The following is a 26,118-nucleotide window of genomic DNA, read 5'->3' on the forward strand; positions in this document are numbered from 1 at the left end:
TAAACATTAGCACATGTTCATTTGCAGCTAGTTCACCATAATTTGGTATTTAATTGGTGTAATCTCAGAGCTGCAAAGCTGGAGGACCTTATGCTGATAAAATGATACATTTAAATTGAAATATTTCTTCTCAAAGGTAAGAAGGCCCTTCAACTTTATTTCACCATTTATCTGTTGTCTGTTCTTTTCCAAATCATTATAGCCTCTTGCCTTCTGGATAGTTTCACTGGAGGCAGCCAGATCGGCATGAAATTAGCTCGGTTTGAATCTTTATATGGTCCAATCAGATGAGCTGAGATTTAATCTTTGCTGGCCTGCCCTACCAGAGTCCGACCCCTCAGATGAAATGGACTACATATTCATAGGTTCACTTGCATGGTTGATTATAGCAGCATAAATGGAAGGTACAACCTCTCTTCTGTTTTTCTTTATTCCAATTTTCCTCTGTCTGAGAGTGAAGACTGAATATTAAATGTGCATTCCCCCTCACTGAATATGAGCAAATCACAATTTATGCAAACACACAGTGCACATCTGATCTCATTTTTGAAGTTGTGTCTTTTTTAAATATCCACATTTTAAAATCTACTGTATAATACACATAGAAGTGAGCGTTGTATTTATATCGAAATAGTTAGCATGCTCTCAGAGCTATTTACCCTGACATAAAATAATGTCTTGAAATAATGGGGGAATATTACCTGATGAATTAATTATGATGATAGCATCTAGGGTAGGAGGCTTAAATGCCATCTTAAATTACATGCAAACATTAGAAAACTTTCAACTTGTCTCATTTGCATGAAAGAGGCAAAACTATGCATAAATATAAAGGCTTCCATGGTGAAGGAGACCTATACTCACCAGGATGTAGAAATTAGAAATGACAGACACGATGATAGCATATGTATAAAAGCCTGTATGTATGTTTTTAAGTGTCTCATACATATGCATATATACACATACATATCACAAAGGTTATCGCTTATTATTTTAAAACTAAATTTGTTTTCCTAATGACGCTGTGGCAATTTTCCTATTGCTATGTTTGAATGTCAGAAGTGATTGTTTCCTGCACAGTTCTCAAATTTTAATTGACTTATTGCACAAATGGCAATTTAGAAACAGGAAATTAAAGTGGTTATTTCCCAGATAACAAATGAACTGAATCAAAATACTGATGTAACTCATTGCATTGTTTCGTTATGTGCACTGTGCAACAAAGTCGGATAAAAACATGTAAAAGAGGTTTGGTGGACGAGATCTGATGGGAGGATGTCTACCTAAGAATACACTGGAAATCCAACATATGAAGTGATTTCTAATCATGTTGTTTTCTAAATATGCCCTGCTGGTCTTCTTTTGTCATAATAAAATAAGGGTTTTGTTGGCAATTTTTTGGTCCAAGTCAATCTCTTTTACCTTTAGCTTCTCAAGCAGCTCTTCTACATTTGCTTATTGAAGCCACATGTGCTTCATTGTTAGAATATTTTAGATGCCTTGTATTTGTGTTACAGTAAAGAATGAATTCTTTCTTCTCTTTGTCTCTTTCCTTTTTTCCTCTTTCTTCCTCCCTTCCTTCACAAAAGAGTTCAGTACTAATTACGCTCACACACACCTGCAGTAAGTTCACAGGTAAGCTCTCCATCACGGCATCATGGCAAAAAAAGCCCCCATATTGTGGAAATCTCCTTCTCCTTGGAGAAAGAGAAGAGGAGAGAAAGTGGAAGAAGGAATGCCTTGCCTTCCTCATTACACTGCTGTCATTTACTCTTCATCCCCCGTACTCTTTAGTGGCATTAAGACGGGATGTAAATTTGACAGTTAACGCTGTTAGAAAATGGCTAGTTCAAGAAGGGCAGGAATTAGAGATGGGCATTAGGCGCTGATAAGCTCCTTTCCTCTGCCGCGGCGGCTGCTTAACATTCATGGGAAAGTCATCATCAAACAACGTTATCACAGCTCTGTTGACGGCTGAGGAACATCATCACTATGATAATTTTTTTTATAGCTGTGAGCCAAAAAAGCACTCTTTTATTTCAGCGGTTTGTTAATGAGATAGGAGCTTGTTGGTATGGGCAAATGCAAACTTGCCACTCTCCAGCATTTGTTTGAGTCCCCCCCACCAAACCTCCTCCTCCTCCCATGACTCCTGCTGCACACCCCCACTCCCCCTCCACACTGTTTAATGTTGCAGCGAAGAGGGGGGGGGGGGCATTTTTATGTACTCCTTTCGAAGTGCTCTGTGTACATTGCTGAAGGAGGGCCTTTATGTGTACCTTTGCAGATCAGTCGCTCAAAGAGAGGAAAACACGGTTATATCAACAAACACTCTCTCCTAACAGCCCTGTAGCTGGCACCTGTCACTCACCTGGGATTTAGCCATAGATCTGAATAGAGGGAGAATTTCGATAGTTATTGAAGCTGTGTAAACTCCCAGCAGCAATAACATATGACCAACCCTCCTATTAATGATGAAAAGGCTACTTAAAACTGTTGGATCTTGGGGCCTTTGGTAATTACAACTGTAAATCATTTCCATTGTTTCTTTCTATGTATTTATTGAGCTCCTAACAGTTCAGTTATGAGTAAGCTCAGATGATGATTTTTTTGTTTTGTTTTGGGTTTTTTGTGCTCAGCTACCAGTGGAGCAATGCACATGTGTGCTAGCTGCCAAAGCTAAGCAGCTTTCTTATGGATAGGGATAGAAACTGTGGGCTGTAGATACCAGAATCAGATTTTGGCTTTATCATTGTTTGTGTTTGTGGAGTGGGTTAAGAGAGATTTAATCTTTAGAAATCCTTACTGAGGGAGTTGAAAAATCATCTCTAGTTTGCTCTAATTACTTCTAAAAGTTTTGTTTGCACTGTAGTTAGCATGCAAAGGTGCGGTGATGTATAATGTAGTTGTAAAAGTTTATTAGGAAAGCTCAGATTTCAGAGAATAACTGTGATAAACAACATACAGCTTGGTCTTGGCTTTTGTGAGATGCCAATTTAGGTATTTACTGTGAACGTGACCCAATATTATTCTGAGTGGAGACAAAACAGAAAACGTACATGCATATGTAACACTGGTAGTTGGATATTAAGTATGTCACTACTTTTCAGTGTTTTACCTGATTCAGAAATGTCTGCATGTATGACTGCAAAATTCGCATAGATGACACACTGTCAGTGTGTTTTAGTTCTCTCCAGGTGACGAGAACTTACTTTATGTGGAAAGAGCTGCAGTGCCTATTCAAGAAATGACATATATTCTGGCATCCAGCAGGAACATCTCAAAGCCAGGCAGAAGAAAGCAGTAGCAAACTGCCTGTCTAGGTGACACAGTGGAGCTTCAGGTAATCATTATGGCAGATGTAAAAGTCAACACTTTCTGGCATAGAATTACACTAGACAGAGATTCTTGCATAAAATTTCACCATGCTGACTAAAATTCTTTGCTCTGAGGTGCCGTAGTGTTAAAAATGGCTTCTTTTTTTCCTTTTCTTTTTTTACACCAACTTCGTTATGAGAGTTGCATGGTGCTTCAGCCAATGAGACTTTGGCTAATGATGGGCAGAGTGACACTGTTATTGCATGATTTATATTTGGAAAGCTGTGCAAGAACTCAAAAAAATGTCCTCTCTCAGTATATTACAAATAGTACTGATTTTGGCAGTGTATGTCATATACTTTTAATTGTATAAATAGGTTATGAATAAGTCATGAAGATAGCTTTTTATATTTAGGACAAGTACAAATGACATGAAACCACCAAATAAACCCAAAGTGCAAAACACTAATTAATTGTGCAAATAAACGATCATTACTGCATCATTACTTGCTCACAGATGTTTTGATTCCAGTCTGAAAAGAAAGAAAAAAAACAGCTTAATGTTGGCGTTTGGTGAAATGTTGTTTATTCATTAATGTCTTTGTTTAGAAGGTGAATGAACTGAACTGCATTTTATTCCACTCTAATGAGTTTCATTGAACGATTGGTGTGAGAACTGACAAAGCCGCAGTGTATCTTTGTGTAGGTCAGCTTGTGCAGTTTGGAGCGGTTTTATTTTTCCGTGGAAAAATGAGTACGACGCAAATAAATCACAGATGTTTTGCAGTCTCTGGTGTCTCCGTCTTGAGACAATTGCAAAGCATTACGCGGGCCCTTTGTCAAGTTCATTCAGCAGCCCTGTGTGCTGTAAACCACCATTGCTTTGTGTGTAGCTGTGTTACTTTGTGCCACTTTTCAAATGTGGATAGATCTGTGTTAGCAACCCAGAACCACACAGAAAATAGATTTAATATTATAATCCAATGGGATTTGTTCCTTTGTGCTTTCTAATGTAAAAAATATATATCGCTAGATTAAATGAACCTTACAGTCGTTTCATATACTTAAATGTTTGTCATTGTCAAACCATTCAGAGCGACACACTTGCTGTCGGTGTACCAAAATTTTCACATGAAACCAAGAAAAAAACTCTAAAAGAAACATTTAGAGCTGCGTTGGAGGAGCTGGGGTTGAGTCTTTGGCTCGCTCGCTTGTAAACTCCTCATAACTAAGATACAGTTTGGGTTTCCTTATTTATGATAATGAAATGTAATTCCACCCTTTACTGACATGCAGCGCTCTTATACTCAGTAAATTATTCCCTTTTTACCCTTACCTCCATATTTTGAAGCCATTACTTAATCACATTGTCAAAATCCCCATTCCCTCTCATCAATCCCACACTGAGCTTTATTTGTGATCCTCTCTTTCTTTTGCCCTCACTCATTTTATTCACTCCATTTCTCTCGTTCAGTTTTGCTGCACATTGGTGTTTATTTTTTTCGAGGTTGACTGGATTACCCCTGCCGAAATAGCTGTTACTCAGATTTTAGGTCATCTACAAAATCCATTAGGGGGAAAATAACCCCGTTTTTTTTTTCCTACCATGCATATTGCTCTGCTGTTTCTCATCTTTTGGCTCCAGAGTTTTACAGTGATATAAGTCATCTCCCACAGTTTTGTCACCTTAGAAATTTAAGGTTATTGTGCTATCAAAGACAAATGTTTTTTTAAGAGAACAAGGCTATGTGATATATTAACAGCTCTAGCTCTTGTTCAGTATGGATACTGAAGTGTTTCACATTATTATCAATAACAGAAGCGCTGTATGAGAGCCAGCTGTAGCAGTTCTCATAATTCATAATATATTAATTTATAATTAGCCGGTTTAATGAAAGTGATATCGCAATATTAGTTATTAGGTGTACAGTTTCAACAGAAACAAATCTGCTCATTCAGTACAATAAAAGTGGCCACATGAAAGAAATAAAGTGAAGAAGCAAAGAGTATTGAAGCTAACGAAGTGTATTACACACTTATTAAAGTAATTTTCACTTTGCCTCCCAGACCTGGCCAAAAACACTTTCAAAATCTCATTGTACTCCAAGGTAGGCTATGCAGAGGTTTTTTCCCCCCCTTGTTAACTTTGAAGTAAGCTCAAAAACGTATAGGTAGACAGGGGTGGCATCAAATAATCAGCAACTTCAAAAAGCATGCTGCCACTTAGCACTCCTAAAGCTAATGTCCCCAAGACATTCAGAATGGAAATTATTCAAACTCATTTAGTGGCAGCAAATTGGTCTAAGTTCAATCAGAAAACAGACTGACACTGAACAAGAAGTGCAGCCTAATTATACTTGTTTGTCAAATGAAAATTTCATTTGGGCAGAAATGAAACCTTCGAGCAACTTCTTTTAAGGTGAGCTCCTAGTTGTATTATCAGCTAAATGCAGTAAAATCCATAATCATACGATGATAATGAAAATGGAGCCAATGTTAACATTCAGGCTTCCAATGCCCCGGGCATATGGCGATAAAAATTAAGTACCATAGTCCTCTGCCAGGCACGCTGACACCCGGGCTGGTCTTTAGCCTCTTAGATGCGTTTTTGCATTTTAAAAACTTTATCAAAGCACTGTTGCAATGTGGAAAATGTCAACGTGAAATGCACTGAAGGCAAATTGGAATTTCATTAATAGTAAAATTATTGCTTTTGACTGATGTATTACTATGCTTGTTAAAAGCTAGAGAGTGGAACGCTCGTCTGTCTGGTCGGCAGCCTTGCCTCTTCTTGTCCCGTGCGATTTGCTTAAAGTTAGAGATCTACTTTTCTACTCAAAATGGAAACATGAAGTTGCTAAAGTTGAAGTGAAGAATATCTAGTTGAAGACACCCATTTATGGCGTGATCGCTAAGGCTGCTAACCAGAATACACCAAAGATAGTGAGCTTATTCAAGAGAGAGAAAAGGGGACAAAGTCTTTGTGGTGTTAGATACCTTCGACATTTATATCGAGGTAGTTTCATACTTGCTCTGTCTGTCCCTGCTTAAACATGGAGGTGATGCTAACCTGCCGATTGACCAACACAATGTGGATTTGTGCTGTAGAGCAGTGAGGTGTCTTCTCATTGTTAAGTGTGGTGACATCTAATCTCCACTATAGAGAGGAGGCCCTTGGGATCGCTGTGTGGATTGGAATCACAGGTAAATAGGCCTAACCTGGTGTGAAGGTATCAGTTCACTGAGACTTGTGCTCATTCATGAAGCAGTAGTGTTTATTGATTTACTCTGTAATCCTCTCAGTGTCAATGTCGTCATTGACGGAAGCAAAATGGCGTGCTAGGTGGAGTGCATTTTTTGACAGCCAAACAAGACAACAGATTAGTTGGAACAGAATAGATGTCATTAATGCTTTCCCATGTGACACTTAGTAGACCAGAAATATGTGTTTTAAAAATGGTAAATAACATAATGAGTCAGCTGCTGTGCATCTCTGGTGTAAAAAATGCAGACTATCTATTGCAATACAGCAAAAACACTGAGACAATAAGCTAACTGGCTTCAAAATTAAGTAATTGTAGTTGATGAGTGTTTCTTTACGAGCTTTCTGTTTGCAAATTTGAGTCATGAGTCTTCATTGCGTCTGCTTTGTTTCTCTGTTACTCAGCATCTGTCTCACACACATGACTTTTAGTGTTTTTCTTACACTCGGGAAGAATACATATGAAATGCTATAACAAAATATTAAAATGTTACTAAAGGGATATCATAACCACAACAGTATGAGCCATACTTTTTTTAGTCTGCTGTACAAATATGAAAAACTAAGTGTTTGGTTGTGTTGCATTCACACGTCACCGTATAATGCATTAAAAACAAGCAAGTGCCACAATCCAATATAATAATATTTCTTTTATCAAAATGTGTCAAAAACAATGTTGTCTGTCATAAGCTATGGTTGCCGTTAACTATAAATTCCTGGAAGTCACATCCTCCCGTGGACCCTCTCATGGTGTGGAGGTCACTCTGTTGTTTTTTTGTGCTGGTCACAAATATGTCACGCAGTGTGGACAAGGCATAAAAAGGCTTTGACTATATCAGTTTACAGTGCCGTATATTTTATTTATTTTAAATCTTTGTGTCAGATATTTTAAAAATGGCATGCTATTACTAGTGGCAATCAAAGCGCGGTATATTATAACTACTATTTTGAATCAGTCTGATAATTGTGTAATATACCAGTGCAGCACACGGTAAAGCATGTCGCGTTCCCTTTCTTCGATAACATCTACTTTTCACCATCGCATACCGGTTACACTGCTACCTGGTACAGTGTGCAGCTTTTGGTAATTTCAAATAATTCCAATCTGTAAAATGTTGTCACTCTTTTCATCTAGTCTAATGACAGTATTAATTGGATTTGTAATGATGTTTTAGACAAACCTATTTCACCAGACATCTTTCAGGCAATGGCCTTCGTGATAACGATGAATAGTACATGTCTGGCATACAGTAGCCGTGGAGCCCGCACTGAGGCATTTCATAGTATTTGTAGTGGAACTCTGACCTCTTGTGCTTTATTGTGGAAGTGCAGACTCTTTGTGCTATTCTCACACTGCTGGTAATAACAGACTCTGTCATGCAATATCTTTGTAAGTAGGAACTTATATTTAAGAAATTAAATCTTCTTAGAGGCCCCTTTCACAGCTCCTCTATATGTAGCACTTTAGGGACCCCTCAGGTGACATCCAGAAAACTACCATAATAGTCCCAGGCACAGGTTTGGTGATATTTTGAAAGGTCCTAAGAAATGATCCACAAGGATCCATTTATAGGCTGTTCACACTGGAACTGTGAAGGAACCTTTATAAGTTTCTGAAAGGGTACTTGAGAGTGCTGCTTAACCCAGGCTACTGTACCAGCTGTAACTGAACAAATTTGCAGTCAATGTCATCATCAAATCTGTATTTAAGTAACATTTTCCTGCTGCCTTATGGTCCTACTTTTTTCCACTATTTTGTTCATGACCTTTGCTGTCTAACATCCCCAGCAGCCACCCTCCAGTGCACACAGTTAAAGCAAAATGCCATTAAATATTCCTAATATCCCTTAATCCTTCAACAGTACGGCTCTAACTCTTGTCATATGCAACGAAACAGTGTAACTTTTTTCTAAGCCCTGCCTCTCAGTGTTATACGTGGTCAGTAGCAAAACAATGGGAGTCAATGATAGTCTCTCAGAGGCCATAGATAACATTTGGACACAGATCAGTTTGATGCACTTAAAAATCCACCAATTTACACATGGAGCATGTCACACAACAAAAGGTCTAACATTTTAAACAGAAGGAATTGTGTCAAAAAATAAGACTGAAGTAATACATCAGGTTGTTGCTTTGAACAAAAAGGAGCAAAGTAGACTGTTAGCTGACCCGGTCATCTGTTGATTGCAAGCAATTCAAGAAATGAGTTTAATGGAGGTTTCATGATCAACATGAGGTAATGTGGAAAATGATGTGGAAACATTTGTTACAGCTGGTAGTTTGAATCACATAGACATCGGCAACAGAGTTATTTCTTACTATAAAACAGTCACATTAAACTCTTTTTGATTATTTTATCACCACAAAATTAATTAAAATATTATTTATTAAATATCTGAAATATGAAGAAAATTCATTTTACCAGTAAAAGCAAGTATAATGTCATCCAGTGACATTTTTATATCAATTTCAACTTTAAACTTCTGGCATAAAATTAACTGTAATGTACGCTTTATTAACTTTGTTTAACCCGTGATAGATTCTTCTTTGAGTTGCCTTTAAAGAAGCTTTAATAATATCAACACAACAAACCAGTTACATTCTCCAAATTCTTCTCTTATCTTTTGTCTCTTTGCAATTTGAAACCCTTTCTGTAAAAGTGTTGCTCTCTAAAGGCACTCACCGAATTATAAAAGTTCATCTAGAGTATCTCTGCTAGAATATTTCCTTCCTTTGAACCGTCACTGTACAGATATTGAGAAACGTGCTTAAAAAATGTGGGTTTTTATGTTTTTGTGCTGAGTTCTTGTTTCTTGACCAACTGAGTTCATGTTCATCTTTATTCCTTTGCTGTCACCCGAGATCTATAAATTTCAAGCTTTAAAGTTGCTATAAGAAAAGTAAAGACATTCATGGACTCCTGCATAACGCGTTTGCCATTTTTGATTCATCTTACGAATCCATCTTTGTCAGCCCGATGAATCCTAATGAAGCACAAATCTGTCACATTTACTCCACAATGAGGGCAGCTGGCAAACTTTCTCAGGAAAATGAAACTATTATCTTCAACTACACACGCACAGGGCTCAATATAAATAAATAAAGTCACACTTATCTAGTGGCCAGCGTGATTACTGTAGCCAGCGCTGACATCCAAATTGACTGTCTTATCACGTTGAAGTGATTTCAGCTGAGTACAGACTGTAGATGAAAGCAAAATGATCTTTTAAATACTAGTTAAAGATGGCCGCTCGATAAGTTGTTCCACAACAGTTTTGATCAATGAAGCATGCATTCAATATATTGCCTATTTAGATATGTGAGATAAACTTAACTGGTCTTGTAAATGATTCACAAATTGTGTTTCCTTCAGCACGAGGTAATGACTTCAAGGCCTCGTTGAATTCTTAATTTTAGGACATATTGTAATTGCTTCGGGAGAATTATGGCAAGTTTAAAAGATGTGTTTTGAACATATATATCTTGCAGTATTTTTTCAAATTAAAACTACATATATTCATATTATTATTTGAATATTATGATATTTAAAATATATACAATTATTCCATGTAAAGTGTCTATTAAATTACAAACACAAATGTTGACTGCTGGTCAAATAATTGAAAATGGACCTTTAGGTAATATTTCAGAAGAAAGCTTTGACTACTTCATGTCTTAAAGCCTATGAATTGAATTTGTTGTGCTCTCCAACGACAAAGCCTGTCAGGTTGGAGCTCCGGCTGTGGAAAATGTCAAAGCTATTTTCCTCTTTACTAGTCAATGCAATGCTTGTTTAATAGTAATTGGAATCTTATCCCGCTGTTTGCTCATCATTTCCAGCGCCTAGTTATTCCACACCTAAACTCCATTTAAGTTTTTAATAACATTTTAGAATAGTTCCCATTCAGGTAAACAGAATCTGATTACCTTGATGGATTGAAAATGTATGTCTGACGGTAGTTTATTTGATTTATTTATTCAGGGGACCTCAAATGGAGGGGACTTTAACCGAGGCAAACAAACGGTTTCCCATACCTCTCCCAAGAACACTGAAGTTTACAGAAACCTAGATTTTTATTTTCTCAGCCTGCTCGCTTCTCTTTTCAGCTGTGGAAAGCGAAAGGAAATAATGTTAGCTAGATCTGATGTGTTTATTCGAGACTTTTTTATTTTTTTGTTAGCATATTATTGTAGCTGCATAAACTAAAGAGGTAAGTCATTCCAGACAAAGTCTCCACAATCCACCTGTTAAAGACACAAAAAAATGCTAAAAACTGAATACGTGTGCGCACCGTGCCAGAAGCCAATAAGCAAGACTCTAAAACTATTCTGTGATAGTTTTGGATTTCTCTCCCTCCATAAGCCTCTCATTGTGTTAGAGGACCTGCTTTGTACAAGTGCCTGCCAGCTGCTTACCAAATGAGGTTATAGTGTTTCCCTATCAACTGTAAATTTCAATAATTTGTTGGAGGGGCCTCTCACTGTCAGTTTTTATCATATTATCAATGACGACTCAATTTTCCTCTGCCACTCCATCTCAAGCACTGACCCCTGGCCCTATTACAGTCCTGTAATGAAGTGCAATGGAGTGGTAATTGGTCCACATTATACCAGATCAGGTAACATTAGACTTATTTTCTTATCACAATGAGCCCTGCTGGTGACTCTGAATGAGAAACCAAACACAGTTTCTTTCTTATGCAGGCTATCATCCAAATAACTTTTCAGCTAGAGACCCTTTCCCCATTTCAGTTTTCCATTTCAAGATTGCGCTCCCTGTCCTCAGACTGCGCTTTGTTTTCCCGCTTCCTCTATTTTAAAAGTCTCCCAAACAGCGTCTGAGGCAGTGCAGATATGAGGTAGAGCTTTCCCGAGATGGGGAAGTACAGTAAACGAGACGGTAACATGACCGTTATGTCTGCAATATTAGATGTACAGTGGTCTGCCTCCCCCTCACTCACTCCCCTCTGCTTCAGCATCCTATCTTGGAGTTCTTAGTGCTCTCTAACTCTGGTTCTGACTTTTTTAATGTTGTTTTATACATCTTTATGAACACTGAAAATTCAGTGTTCGAACTTTAAAAGTGTGCTGCCATTAATATTAAGTCTACGTTTCATCATTCATTAAAAAACAGCATATTGGAAATGCTAACTTTCCACCCAGGAGACAGATTATATAGATTTCACTGAAATCAGATGCAATTTGATATCAGTTTTCTTTTACCTATTGCAATAATTCATATTCCAAAAGTCTTTTAATTGATTAATGCATAAAATTAATTTAACTAAGAAGAAATTAATATGTTGTGTTTTCCTGTTAATGGTCAAGCACCCTGTTATTGTTAATCTATTGTAGACAGGAGTCAGACACACTGAAAAATTCACTGTTAGCTTGGTCAGTATTAAGCTGGTCTGACTTACTCAGTGCCAGTGCAGCAGAGTATCACTCAGCTGTTGGTCCACGTCTGAACTTTTGTGCTACGAGAGGCAGGTCTGTGCTGTGGCTGACTCACTCTCTGTAGCAGGGTTGCTCTTTGCGCTGAAAACACACACAGGACTAAAAAGACAGGATATTGGATAACAAGGTTAAAACATAAGAGCAAAAATATTCTCTTATTAAACTCAGGCTGCAGGAATTTGATTTGAGCCACCTAATAGATAGTGGTTTCAAGGGAGCCCAAACAAAAGGTAACGGGCCGGTCATGCTTATGGTAGCTAATGGCAGATTTAAAAGAAATTAGGGGACTCTTTTTCTACAGGAAATTGTACTTAAAGACGGGTCATGGATCACCCTGCTCTTCACCGGCAGCTTCAGAAGTCAGAAAGTGAACTTTTGCTGTGGCCATTATAAGGTCTGCATCGCAGGAAGAGGCTAGAGCTGAAATAAACCTGACCGTATTGTTGGAGAATAGCAGTGTGAATTGATTTTGTCAATGAAATAATGTCTAGACAGGTGAAGACACTCTTGCTGACTGATTCTGTAATTACAATTAAAGCAACAACTCAGTGTGACCTATTTGTATGTGGGTTGGCCACCCTAGAGCCTGAACCTCAGCAATATTAAAGCAATGTGGAGTCATATGGACTTTAAATCTTGTTAGTGTTGTACACACTCTTGTTTCTGCCTTCTACACTGAATTACTGTTTCTGTTTGCACATTTCAGTAAATACCTGAAAACCTGAAGTGTACCCTGCGACACTTTTAAGCATGCATGAAAGACGTTTTACAGGAAAAAAGAAAAAAAATTTAACTTCTATACATATCACCTGCATAATCTGTTGAGTCTCTTTTTGTTTGTGTAATTAACTAATTTTAATCTTATTTTTTATAGGTCAGTGAATTCAGATTGCTGATACTGAATCATTTTTATCTCCACATTGGCAGTTCAAGGCCAGGTGCAGTTATTTTCATATCTATAAAATGTGGTGCATTACAAACAGTGAATATTTAGTCTGCAGCTGACCCCAGTCTATCTTAATAATAGTTTTTAAATCTTATGTACATGTTTGTATAATGTGCCTCACATTTATTTATTTATGAAAATATACATAATTTCACATTTTTATTTTGGATTCACTGTCAAACTTTTTTTTCAAATTGATCCACCAATGGTCTTATGACTGCAAATATCCCTGCCAAATAAGAAGCATATAGCAAATAAACATTATTGTTAAAGGCTCATACAGCTATTTATTTTATTTTTTTGATTGTCTGTATATGGAAACTATCTCTATGACTTATGCCAAACTCACCACAGTCTTTTTAACCAAGTACATATCCATGCCTATAGGCAAAATGATAGGTGGACAACAATCTAATGTTAAGTTAGTGTCTTCTGCCCTCTAGTGGTTGTGTCAGTGTGGTGCCATGTGTTGCAAATAGTTGACATTTACGAGGGAACTGAAACTTCAAATACTGAGTAACAGTTACACCAAACATGTGATTCATTATGATCAGTGACTGATTCACGTTTGTCATGTGCTTTCTGTTTTACTTAAGAAATATTTAGCATGTGGCTGTATGAGGATGTACCCTGTGTGTGTCAGCATTTGAGCGCACAAGTAATTTTGTAAGGCTGAATTGTGTTAGAACTTCACATTCATCCTTCACATGTCTGTGTAATGACGCCAGCAATGAAAGCTTTCAGTTTTGCACTTTCAGTGTTGCTTTAAGGTGTCACAGCATCACAGAACAACACATTTTTAAGGTGTGCATCACTTTTTGCAGAAGTTGTCACTTTAGTCTTATGCATGTTAAAGTTAACTGCAACACAGAAACGATGTGTTTACAGTAGTAAGTCTTACTAGTAAGTAAGTTTTATTGGCCACAAATGTATAGCTACTCTTTTGAGGTAAGCATGTTCATTTATAAGAATTGTAATTTTACACAATCACTCTGACCTTAAAACTCTCTAGATAGACAGCACCTTGGTAAGGAAGTGAAAAAACAGAAGAAGGATGTGGCTCATAACAGGTGAATTGATGTTTTCCTGTGTGTGTGTGTGTGTTTGTGTGCGTGTGCGTTTGTGTGCGTGGGTGTACAGTCTTCACGAAAACCAAGAACAAAGGCGAATCTAAAGCGTCGCCTACATAAAAGACATCAAGTGGTTTTGTGTCGTTTCTGCACGTCGCAAAATTCAACACATCAAATTCTTAGCTAAGCCCTCGTTATCTTCATTTGTGTTTCATCTATAGAATATTTTGCTGTTTACAACATACAGATATACACAAAGCAGCCAAAAACAAATGTAACTGCCGACATGTTGCACATTCTGTCATGACAGTGGTGCGTTTCTCACTTCTTCAACTGTTTCAGGAAGTAGGGCAGAGTCACCAAAATCAGGAAACTAAGTGTTGCTATTAATACTGCTGAGCAACGAGCTGTAGCTGGTGAAAGCTAATGTAGTCTCAGCTGATGAGAAGAGAAGCATCAGTAAACTTCATCGAATTGAAGAGAAACATTTGGGCAAATGATGATCCTTTTGAGGTGATTTATTTATTTGATTTGAGGCTTCAAGACCATGGGAGAACCCATCTCAAGCACTGAATCAGGTAATACGACCCGTCGTGTGTACCTTTTTTTTCACCAGCTAGTTAGTGCTACAGTTTACAAGATGTACTGAAACCTTCATTATTAACACATAGTTTACTCTTTTGCATTGTTTGACTTTGAAATGATGTGTTCATTTAAATTGAGTTTCATTTACCAGAAAATTCAAGGCAAACTGTTTTCTCCGCTTTAAAAAGAGGAAGCAAGCATCTTAGGCATCCTGTATGGTTGATTTGAATTAATGTAGTATTTCCAACACATGTAAAGTTAAATCATTCATGTTATCGGTCCTTTAATAAAACGATGTAAGGGCTCACTGCCCTGTCGTTAGTGAGCTGCTCCGATGAAGCGAATGCTTGTGTGGGTGCTCTTTCCTAGGTAGCGTGTACAGAGGTGAGCTTGACCTGATTAAACACTGTAATGAGTCAAACAAAATTACTCTGACCAGTGTTGACACAGCGCAATGTTTGCACAACGTCTTGTTGGCTCTGCAGTGAAATATCAAACAGATCAGACATTCATTCCCCAGCCACAGTCACCTTGACATTCCACAGCCGGACAGCTGGTACGTTGTGGAGCATTTCCACGGCAATCACAATCTGCTGCAACAAGGAACTCAGCACATAATATTGCTAGTGTCATGTCATTAGTGTATTTTGAGCAGAACGTTGATTCACTGTGTGCAGTCAGGCTGGGTCAGCAGGTTTTATGCTTTGGATACCTGCTTTGGAGAGTGTTTGCATACATCTCTTGAGCGTACAATCACACTGTAATGCGTTGTGTTTTTCAGCACATCCTGAATCCTTCTCAAGATATGAGCTGTTAATTCTGCACACCACTGAGGCACAGGAATGGGCGTCATATTTGCACCAGATTTTGAAAAGTTCTCGCAAATTCCACAAAAGATCAATTTTGCTATATGCAATCAGCACAGCCGATGAGCTCCACGGATATAATTTTGAATATTTCCAAAGCTGCAAGAGCATCGTGCTGCTCCTCACAGGGGTTTTCCTTGACATCCTCTGTGACCACGAACTACAGGAGGCACTTCAGAGAATTCTCTATCCTCCTCACCGAGTGGTGGCCTTTTTATGTGGTGTGTCTGAGGACGAACTATTGACAAAGATTTTCCAAGACTGGCCAAGCTGGAGGAAGCTCTACGCAGAGGATGAGCCTGGTGTTTATGTTTCTACCATTTTGGAAGCATTAGCCAACAGTATGTAAAATGTTCTCTTTTGTACAGTGTTTTCGATGCCCAGGAAGCAAACATAATTAATTCAGTTTTTACTGCACCCACAAAGAATAGGATATTAAATAAAATAACAATTGTCAATTATCTTAAAGCTGGAACATAAAACAGAAACTCTCAGTGAGAAAGTTGGATGTGCTGTAGTGAAACTTTCTGAATAACTAAAAGAAGGCGATTTCATCTAGACAGATGTTAAAATTGTGCAATTTGTAGAAATTTAAAGGGAAAATAAAGATGTTTGTAATACATTCGATTTCTTTTTAATTTAAAGGCAGAAAAGTGGAGCTTGAACGTGAGAGTGAAGTTCCTGTAGCCCTAGACGATGTGTACGTCTTACCAGTTTTAGATGAAAATCCTAGCACTGATGAAACAGAGGATGTGGTGACAAAAGAGTATGAAGAAAATGTCCCGAAGGATGAAGAGCCTGCGAACGCAGTAATATCAGCAAGTCAGGAAATAACTTCACCCACGCACATCACCTGTCTCACTGTGCAACCAAACAGAGTTCTGTGCGGGGTAAGTAATTGCACAAGAGCTGCATCAAATGTAATGTTTGTTTGGTTCATTGAAATAAATCCAGTTTTCTGTATTACATTGTATGACAGGTACACAGAGAAACATTTACACTGATCTTTTAGTGTTTTTTACAAACATTTAGCGGAGCTAAAGGAAGTTCTTGATATCAGTAAAATGTCACCAACACGCCAATTTTATTCCAGTTTTCCATTTTTCTTTTAGAAACAGGAGACACTTTTTATCATTTTCAAAAAGAAAATAGATGATCAGTCGGATCCAGAGGTGGAGTTTTCATCTGAAAATGTACCTGCAAAAAGGGTGCCAGGCACCGTGGAGAATGAATACACCATAAGTGTTACTGCACCTGGCAAGTATCTGTAGGAAGTCACAGGACTTTTATGTTGAAAGCTTTAATCTGAAATCACCGTAATTGTTAATTTGCTCTTTATTTTCATTTAGATATGCATGCTGGAATTGTGTCCCTCACTATGTACACTGGCCAGTCCTCTGTCAGCCTGACTCCTGTTACGTATTACACCAGCATGGGTGAAGTCAGTCGGTATCTTGAAAATGCTACAGATCCTGTTAACTTCATCAGCCAGGTGAGACATTATTTAGCGCTTTAAATAGCATCGTTGTGCTAGATTAATGTTGTAAAAGCTTGTGTAAGCTTTATTTATTTATTTTGAACATCCAGGCATTCAACATAACAGCCAATGCAACAGAATCACTGGACAGCATGTTGTCCGACTCTTTAAAATCCAAGATCCCTTCAACTGGTCTTCAGCTGTTTGGAATCAGACAGATTGAGGAAGACAATATGTCAGCATGTAAGTTTAACACATGATTTTATTGGTGTTGGGCGAGTCAGCTAAAAAAATTTGTAGAAGACTTCCTGTTATCGCACATACATTATATGGTGAAAAGTTCTGGGCCACCTACATGTTACACTTACAGGAGGTGCTCAGTCATGGAAACCCACCCATAAAGCTCCTGGCGCAGTTTGTGGCCAGATGTTAATGCCAGTGGAGGCTTGGAACTTACCGCTACTCACCGCTGCTTTAGATAGCTACAAACGCTGGTGACTTATAAATACACTGTAGGCCTTAGCTCTCAGCCACCCTGCTCTACATCTTTACGTGGTCCACCACTTTGAGGCGAATTTGCTGTGGTTCCCAAATACTTCCACTTTGCAATAACACCATTAACAGTTCTCATTTAAATTCAAAGATTATGATAAAAAGCAGAAAGTGTGAGCAGCTGATATATAACTGGTTCTATCTGTTTGCCTTTTTGTGGGCTTCAGATCAGCGGAATGAGGAGCTTCCTACTTTACTCCACTTTGCAGCCAAGTATGGCCTGAAGAAGCTGACCACCGTTCTGCTTCAGTGTCCTGGAGCTTTGCAGGCTTACAGTGTGATGAACAAGAATGGAGACTACCCAAACACGCTTGCAGAGAAGAGTGGTTTTAATGATCTCAGGCAGTTCATGGATGAATTTGTTGTAAGTCCACAGAGAAAATCTTTTCAATTCTTTGCATTTTCACGAATTGTACTTAGCGTCTGGTTGTCTTTTGCATTTAAACAAATCCAGGAGACTGCAGACTTGCTCAAGTCTCACTTTGAGGACACTATCAACACAGACGAGAGTGCAGAGGTATATGAGTTGATGTCCACTAACTCTCAAGATATCATGATGAAATACTCGGGTTGCTCAGAGGATATATATGAGTCGATGCTGGGGATCAACCCTGAATGTGCAGAGGATTTTTGTAAGTATCGCATTATTTTATTTATTGTTCCAACAATAATTCATACAGCAAAACTGGGAGCAGCAGATGATGATGGTGCTGTATTGTTTCTTTCTGGTGGGGGTTTCAAGATGAGGTGATGACTGCAGTAGATGAGAACCCTGAGGAAGCTATGCTTCGGAAGTTCTTTCAAGGTATACATTTGAAGTTTTAAATAATTTCCTTAAATAATATTGCATCCTATATGGCATTGAGTGCTTCATGTGGTTACACTCTTACCTTTAGCAAAACCAAATGCCACTGAAGTCAAGAAGGACAATGAACCTCTTCAAAGTGAGGAAGAGGAAAAAGTTGATCATAATAGCTTAGATGAAATTGAGGAAGAGGAAGACCCATACAACCTCTGTCCAGAGGATATCTACGATACTGTGGATGCAAATAGTACTTACAACCCAGTAGTCCTGAACCGTCCACCAGCCCCTATCCCCAGGCCTGAGCTTAACACTGAGCTTGAAAAGTCTACGACGTACATTTCTAGAGGTATGGTGCAGTCTGATTTTTATTTATTACGTTATATTTTTTTTATATCACAAATGTGTCAAAAATATGTAACTTTTATTTTTTTGATAGTATTTTCAGATAAAGGTACATCTGAGAATAAAGCAAAGGACATGGGATATCATGCAGGTAAATCCCAATAAAAATAATTTTCTTTTCATTTAATCATTATAGTCTGTTATGCTTCTGTTTTCTCTTTTTTTCACTTATATAAAGCTAGTTTAGAACTGGTCATGGTTTCATTTGGTAAACCGCTTTTGAAAAAGTGCCTTTATTTTATCTGCATCTTGATTATTTATCATCAGTCTTGTACAGTGCTGTAGCATGTTTCTGTGAGGCACAGGGCTTTTAATACTACCACATTGGTCAAAACCAGTAACCTTTGTAGTTGACTCAGTGGTTACAGCTAACTGCGTTGGGGGAATTTTTGGTGTCAGAGTGGGTAGGTGACTGAGAACAAATGTTCATGTGATCTTCTGACATTAATAGGCCCTTTTCACAGCAGACACTTAAATGTGATACGGGAAGAGCAAAAATGTACGTGGCCCGTACGGCAGAAGCGTTCTTGTTTTTCGCTCCTCATTTGAATATTTAACTTTAAATGGTAAAAATGAAAGTGAAGTTGAAACCTTGAGCAAACCCCAGCTGACAGGAAGTAAGGTGCAGCCTGGACTAGTTACCAGTTCATTGCACATTTACAGCCAGCTTAGAGTTGCCTATTTACATAACATGCATGTATCTGGTAGCCCCCAGAGGCTCTGGGCGCTCATACAGACACAGGAAGAACATGTAACGTCTGAATCCTGAACTTTCTTGCAGTGAGGCAACAGTCCACTACTGTCACTGACATGTCAATTACATCCTCTGGTATTATCGTCTTGTATTATTATACTGCATTACGATTGGTTAGCTGTGTGCACTGATTATGGGTCTGATTTTAAACTGGTTTGCTCATCATAAATAAAAATACAGTACTGTTATTGAACTATTGTCATCAACACATAACAAGAGGTCTTATTTTTGTTTTTGTGATTTTTTTTTTAGTTTTTAGGATTTAGTAGTTGTTTATATTTACATCAGAAATGTAAAGACATTTAAAATTTAAAATAATAAAAAATATTAGTGCGCTTGCTCTCGCACCCATATTACCATTATACATCAAACTATTGTAAGACTTTCATGAAACTAATACAATATTTTATGTTCCAAAGGTTTTTGCTTATAAATTAATAATAGAATAAATTATACACTATTTTCCTCCCATTCAGCTCGGCCTGTAGTGGAAGCCCCCACGCCTGCATATGATCCTTACGCTGGGATGAAGACCCCTGGGCAGAGGCAGCTCATATCTCTGCAAGAGAGGGTAAAAGTAGGAGAAATTACTGTGGACGAAGCAGTCCAAGAGTTTAAGGCTTGGCAGGTTGATCATGAGCGGAGGGCAAACTCCATACGCTATCAGCAGGTAGATCTAATGTTCAAACTTTGTGGTTTTCTAAGAAGTTGATTGTTGGTTAAGCAATAAAAGTAATGCCTGTGTTTCCTTTTTCTTACTTGAGAAAAATCTGGAGACATTACGAAACAGCATCACCAGACGTCATAAAGAGAGAGAGAAGACAGGAAAGGAACTTGGTAAAATTATTTATGTTCTCATTTGGAATCAGATCAGGTTCACGCAGATTTATCACATTGTATACCTTCCACTGTTTATACGCTGATACTGTTAGGATTCATTGGTGACAAACACATATTGAAAAATAACATGCCATTGCTGTCAAAAACGCTTATCTTTTTAATCTGGTCTTTTCCCGTAGAGTATGAGATAAGTGCACCCCTTCAGAGAAACTCATTCTGGGGCACTGGTGTCACATTAGAGTGTGCTGTGTATGAGTCGACACCCAGAGCGACGGCTCAGCCTCCTCCTGTGGCTCAGGTTATCCAGAGAGGCAGCTGGAAGACAGGTAGCACATCCAGCACATCGAGTGAGTCCAAATGCTTATCTTTACTTTCTGCTTTTATCAAGTACTAAACAAAAAGACTTAAAGCTTTCAGTCTTTCTTTGTGTGGCTTTCTTTGCAACTCCATTAGAGTACAGATTGGGAGAAATGTAAATTATACACATATGTAAGTCACTGAAAAAGTGATGTGCTTGTAGTCTGACTTCCTGCCTCCACTTTTGAGTTGGAGAGAGAGGTACGTTTGAGCGCCAGATCTGATCATTCTGTCTTTTCTATGCGTCAATTTTAGCTGTGGTTCAAGGAAAAAGTGCTAGATGGGATCATTAGAATATTCACATGGATGGTACGAGGCAGTGTTACTAATAAACCCGCGTTTAATTAGAGCTTGGACAGAGCAGACCTTGCTGAAAAATTATTTATGTCAAAACAGAAATTCAACACATCAGTCACAGTTTTTCAAAGAAAAGAAAGGGTGCCGTGTTTGCTCTGTGGGTAAGCAGGCAACCACTTGCTGCACAGCAAGAGAGCCGCGGCGCAGGTTTGAGTCCGACCCGTGGCCCTGCTGTGTGTTTTCTCCTGTTGCGGGCAAATAAATGCAAAATTTATTTTAGTCTCACATTTTTTTTAAATCTTAATTGAGATCTCATTTTAAAAGTTTTCAATAAAAAAGCAAGAAATAAAGTAGTCAGATTATAGCTTGAAATATTAGGTTAATTGTAATAAACAGACTTTTTCTGTATGATAAAGTTACATGACTCTAGTGATTTTGTTACTGCTTAATGTTACTTAATGTTCTCGAATGTCAGTGTATGTATTTTATTTTACTTTGTTATTATTATTTCCCATCTTTGTAGTTTTGTTATACATAAAGGATGAGACGTTTTGTGAAACTTTATTTGTGTTTTTACACGTCGCACCAGCAGTTATAATTCAGTCATAATGTTTTACGAAGAAAACCATTTTTTAGTTTGTTTAATTAGCCCACAAATGCAAAAGTATTTTAAGGTTTAAATTAATGTTTAATTTTGCTGTAGTAGATGTTTTATTCTTCTGTTTTTTTTAAAAAAAAAAGCAAACATTTGCACATAAATTTCAAAAGGGGCAAGCAGTTTCCTTTCAAAAACACTGATAACATTAACGGATTTAAAGAATGGCTTGCTATACTGCTTCATGATTACTTTAAGTCTGTAATGGTGGTATGCATATGAGCTGCGTCTCTGTCTTGCTCTGATTGTTCATACACCTTCTTGCAGACATCTTGTATAATAGTGTCAAGGCCTAAAACATATTTTACCCACATTTAGCGAAGTGGTCTTACAACATAATTCACCACAAGCACTAACCTCAGAGATACTCGGAATCACGTGTTTTATTTTTGCTGTGCTTCTTCTTGTCATCAGGCACCGAAAGCAACAGACTCAGCACGCACAGCACCTTTAGCTACAGCAGCGGTACAGAACCTGACGAGGTGAGCTTGATTTAACAATAGGTACAAGTGCATCTTCGAGGCACGTGGAAACTGAAGGGTTCACACAGAAATGCATTTGCATGAGTTATAGCTAGCTGTTTCTTCCTTCTTACTCTTTATAACCCAAATTAAAACTTCCCTTTCTCTTATGATGCTGCATGTGTCTGATGTCTATACAACATGACTGCATGCGCAGTAGAGAGGTAGAAAAAAAGAGGTAGAAAGTCTAGTGTTTAGTTTTGTTTTATTTTGCTCTCTTACTTCAGCTTTTCATTTCCTAAAATACCTTCCAGACAATATTTAAATGTAAGTTCTGTAAATGTGTGTTCTTTACTGAAGCAGATTCTATATCATTTTCATTAGCGTTTACTGTCTGTCATCATGATTGAAGAAAAAGTACAGAGCTGAAGGAGATTTGGGGCACGGGCAGACAAAGAATCTCTTAGATTTTGGTGCAAATTCTGTCCTTCTTTTAATTGCAAGATGGGTAAGATGAGTATTCCCTGTCTGTTGTTAAAAGACTCAAACTGCACGACCCATCGTGGAAGCTTGACTGACACTGCTTAATGACTTCCTCAGGGTGTAATTAAAACAATGATCTTTTATTCTCCAGACCAACAAAACAACAACTGTCATCTTTGTGTGTTTAGCTGAAAATTTGGGAGTTCTTGACAGTTTCAGTAGATGAATTGCTTAAACCAATAACTGTGACAATGTTAGCTTTTTCATTAACTGACTCAGCTGTTAAACTAGAGCTTTAGGCTGTTTTATTTTGAAGTATTTCAAGTGTGGCCACATATATATGTCATTGTATTTTTAAAGGACTCAATAGAAAGTTTCCCTCCTCCACCACGACCGCCACGGCCAGGCAGTGCTGCACCTTCCATTCCTCCACCCAGGATTCCTCCACGGAACCCAGAAAGGTCAGTCTAGAGAACAGCGATTCAGATTACTGAAGTGAAAGCAGAACCATGCAGTACTGAGCACTATGCGACATCAGGTATAGGAAAAAACAACGCAAAGTAGCAAATACACTGTACGGTTATGTGACGGTGCCTAGCAGCAATCATAACTGTGTTAGAATATGACAGAAAGACTGGGAGCACGTAAAAAAAAATCTATAAGCAGCACTGAGTGAAACAGAAAAATGTAAAAGAGGAAATGTTCACCCACCACTAATTCGCAGCTGTGCGTTTCAGAGGAAGCCAGAGCGAGAAAGTGATCAAGATACTGATGCTTATACTCTGTAAACACACAAATAACTTCCACACACATAGGTGAGACCACTTATAGTGAGACCACTTAAAAATGAAAAAGATGAAAGTGACTGAAGTGGGTAGCAAGAGCTGCCGTAAATTCCTGAGAACCTGTGAAACGCTGCAGATCCTTTTTACTGATAAATGCCCTTCTGTGTCTCTTATCTCTTTCAAAAAAAAATCTGGGTGGCAGTACAATGTATTTCTAAAATCTGATAAACAATCAGCTTCTTTAGCTTTCTGACATGATGTCAGAAATATTATATTATACTTTAAATATCTGCATAATACTTCTCATTCATACAGTAATTGTGTGTGATGAGTTTTAATTACTATTAGTGGGTAAATACAACATTTGTGTGCTGTTAAAAAAAAGACTCAAGAGTTAGCAAAATTGCTTTAAGTACACAGAATTTTAAGTAATTTGACATCCACAGACTGACATTAAATTATTCAGTTTTTAAAGAATAAATAACAGAAATGAACAAACACCTACACCAAGTATGTATGAGCTGCTACATAGAGTATACTAAATTCTTCATGCGTGGGTTCAATTTGTTCTCATTGCATGGTACTGTGATCTTATCTAGAGTTTTTCTTAGCATCTGTGTGTCTGAAGGTTAAAAGATCAAAAAGATATTTGTCTTGGGAACATGTAAATGAGAAGTTACAGTATGAAGGGTGATGGAGTGCAAAGCGTTTGAATATAAACAACCAAATGAACTTAGTAAATTGATACAAACGTGCAACAGCTTAACTTGTGTGTGCGCTAACATTAGCTAACTTTAGCTAAAAACGTAGCTAAATGTAAAACTGCTTAATGTTTCTTTAATGGGCTGTAACTTAAAGAATTGTTGATTTCATTAAAAATATTAATAATTCAGTTTATTATTCCACCTACATAACTAAATAAGATGATGACTAAATTCAGTAATGATAGAAAAAAATAACATGCTTTGACATTAACTAACTTTGCATAAGAGCTGTGACCACTATCAGAGAGTTCATGTACTGTAGTTCCTAAAACATGCAGTTTGTTAAAGTATTGAAATCTATTTTAAACCAGTGAATGAGTGATTCTTGTACAGTTCATATTTCCTGAATGTAGGGTGTCAGATAAGTAAATGATACAGAACTGTGTCTGAAATGTTATCTTTGCATCTTCTTTTCAAGTTTTGTTTTTTTCTCACGCATAATTATAAGAAATTAAACGTCACAGTTTACACACCCTTTGCTGTATACCGTCTCTACTGTTACAGTGCAAATAACCTTCCTATACAGTAACAGTGTGTTTCCTGCAGGGTGACAGAGATGGTCCATGAGCGTTACATATCCTGCCCGACACGAATACTTCCTCAAAGACCTTCTTACAGGCCAACTGACTCAGCACCTCCTGTACCTCGCAGACATCGATGAGAGCCGCACATCTTCAATTTTACTGAATTTGATCTGTCAAGTTGTAAGTTATTTATTGTGTAAGAGGGATAGAGAAGGTAACATGTAGCTGTAAACAACCATCAGGTTTAGCAAGATGAACTCATGCAGAGTAATGGTTATATATTATTTAATTTTTTTTCTTTCTCATGTATGAGTCCACAGAACCAAAACATCCATTTCTCATGACTGTGCCTGTGATCCATGTGTGATATGTTTCCGCTGTATTTGCTATGGTATGTCTTTACTGTAAAAAAATATTGTAAAAGTAAGTTTGTAGTTGTAAATAAATGTGAGATTTTCAAAGAATATAATTGCAATAAATATTAAGTGTCCTAATGAAAATCATAATAGTAGTATTAATAGTAGGCGTATTAATTTCTTTTTGTTATGGGTTTAAATTTTGATATATTAGAATAGCAAACATTTGTTTTTCTTGATATTCTAATTATAATATTTCAGTGTGTTCAATCTCCTGTTGTGTAATTTAACTGAAAAGTGACATTAATGCTGCTCCGTTTACCAGATAAATATGTGATATTTTTGCCTGTGCTAATTATGAGTTTTGTGGTATTCTACTTACTTTACCTGAATTCCTGTTACCCACCAACAGCTTAGTGACTTACAGTTTAGCTGTGATGTTTGTACAGTATCATTCTTAAACTGAGTCATGAATGGAGTGGGGAAAGACAGTTTTGTTGTCTAACAGACCTTATGTAATTTTTTAAACATGACAAAATGGTGATTAAAAAAATACATGTTTTAGCTGGGTAAGTACAACGCAGCCGCTGTTCATTTATTAAGCTGTGATATACCATTTGATCACTGGATGGTGCTTCACATCTTCTGTTACCCTCTAAAGGTATACTTCAGCTTATATTTACATATTTTTTATGTATGTAAAAACCTTTTACTTGATATTATCAAATGAGTCAAATTAACATAGTGTTATGAATATAAATGAACCCTAAAATAGATCCTTTTAAATGCTTTGAGGAGAGAAAGGTACAAAGTGCGATGGAGTGTAGACAGCTGGGACTTCTGGCCGAAACTTTCAAAGTAAAATCTTTACTGTTGTAAAAACGTCAAATACAGTACTCTACAAAAGTATTAAGCCACCCCTACAGCAACTGGCTGCCCTATTATTATGCTGAGCTTACAACTGTTTAACTTATTCCATAATAAACTGTATTTGTAGCAGGTGGATAACAGTAGTGAATATTAATATTATTCTACTATTAACAGCATAGTTATTTGGTGATTTTTTTTTTTTGATTGATGATGATTGATAGTTACATAGTAC

The 26,118-nt window shown here is 37.5% G+C and overlaps 1 protein-coding gene across 1 annotated transcript; it reads left to right on the forward strand.

The window, feature by feature from the left end:
* Positions 1-14,432: 14,432 nt before the first annotated feature.
* Positions 14,433-25,160, forward strand: pik3ap1 (phosphoinositide-3-kinase adaptor protein 1). Its single transcript, XM_026191059.1, has 17 exons — positions 14,433-14,631; positions 15,420-15,845; positions 16,150-16,394; positions 16,617-16,761; positions 16,854-16,996; positions 17,092-17,224; positions 17,701-17,897; positions 17,988-18,165; positions 18,276-18,338; positions 18,430-18,684; positions 18,775-18,831; positions 19,971-20,164; positions 20,259-20,331; positions 20,514-20,681; positions 22,058-22,125; positions 22,948-23,048; positions 24,683-25,160. Exons 1-17 carry the CDS (start codon positions 14,601-14,603, stop codon positions 24,795-24,797), a joined length of 2,592 nt encoding a protein of 863 aa, XP_026046844.1. The 5' UTR covers positions 14,433-14,600; the 3' UTR covers positions 24,798-25,160.
* Positions 25,161-26,118: the final 958 nt, after the last annotated feature.

The sequence above is a fragment of the Astatotilapia calliptera genome, chromosome 13 (genome assembly GCF_900246225.1).
Source record: "Astatotilapia calliptera chromosome 13, fAstCal1.2, whole genome shotgun sequence".
In the NCBI taxonomy this organism is placed as follows: domain Eukaryota; kingdom Metazoa; phylum Chordata; class Actinopteri; order Cichliformes; family Cichlidae; genus Astatotilapia; species Astatotilapia calliptera.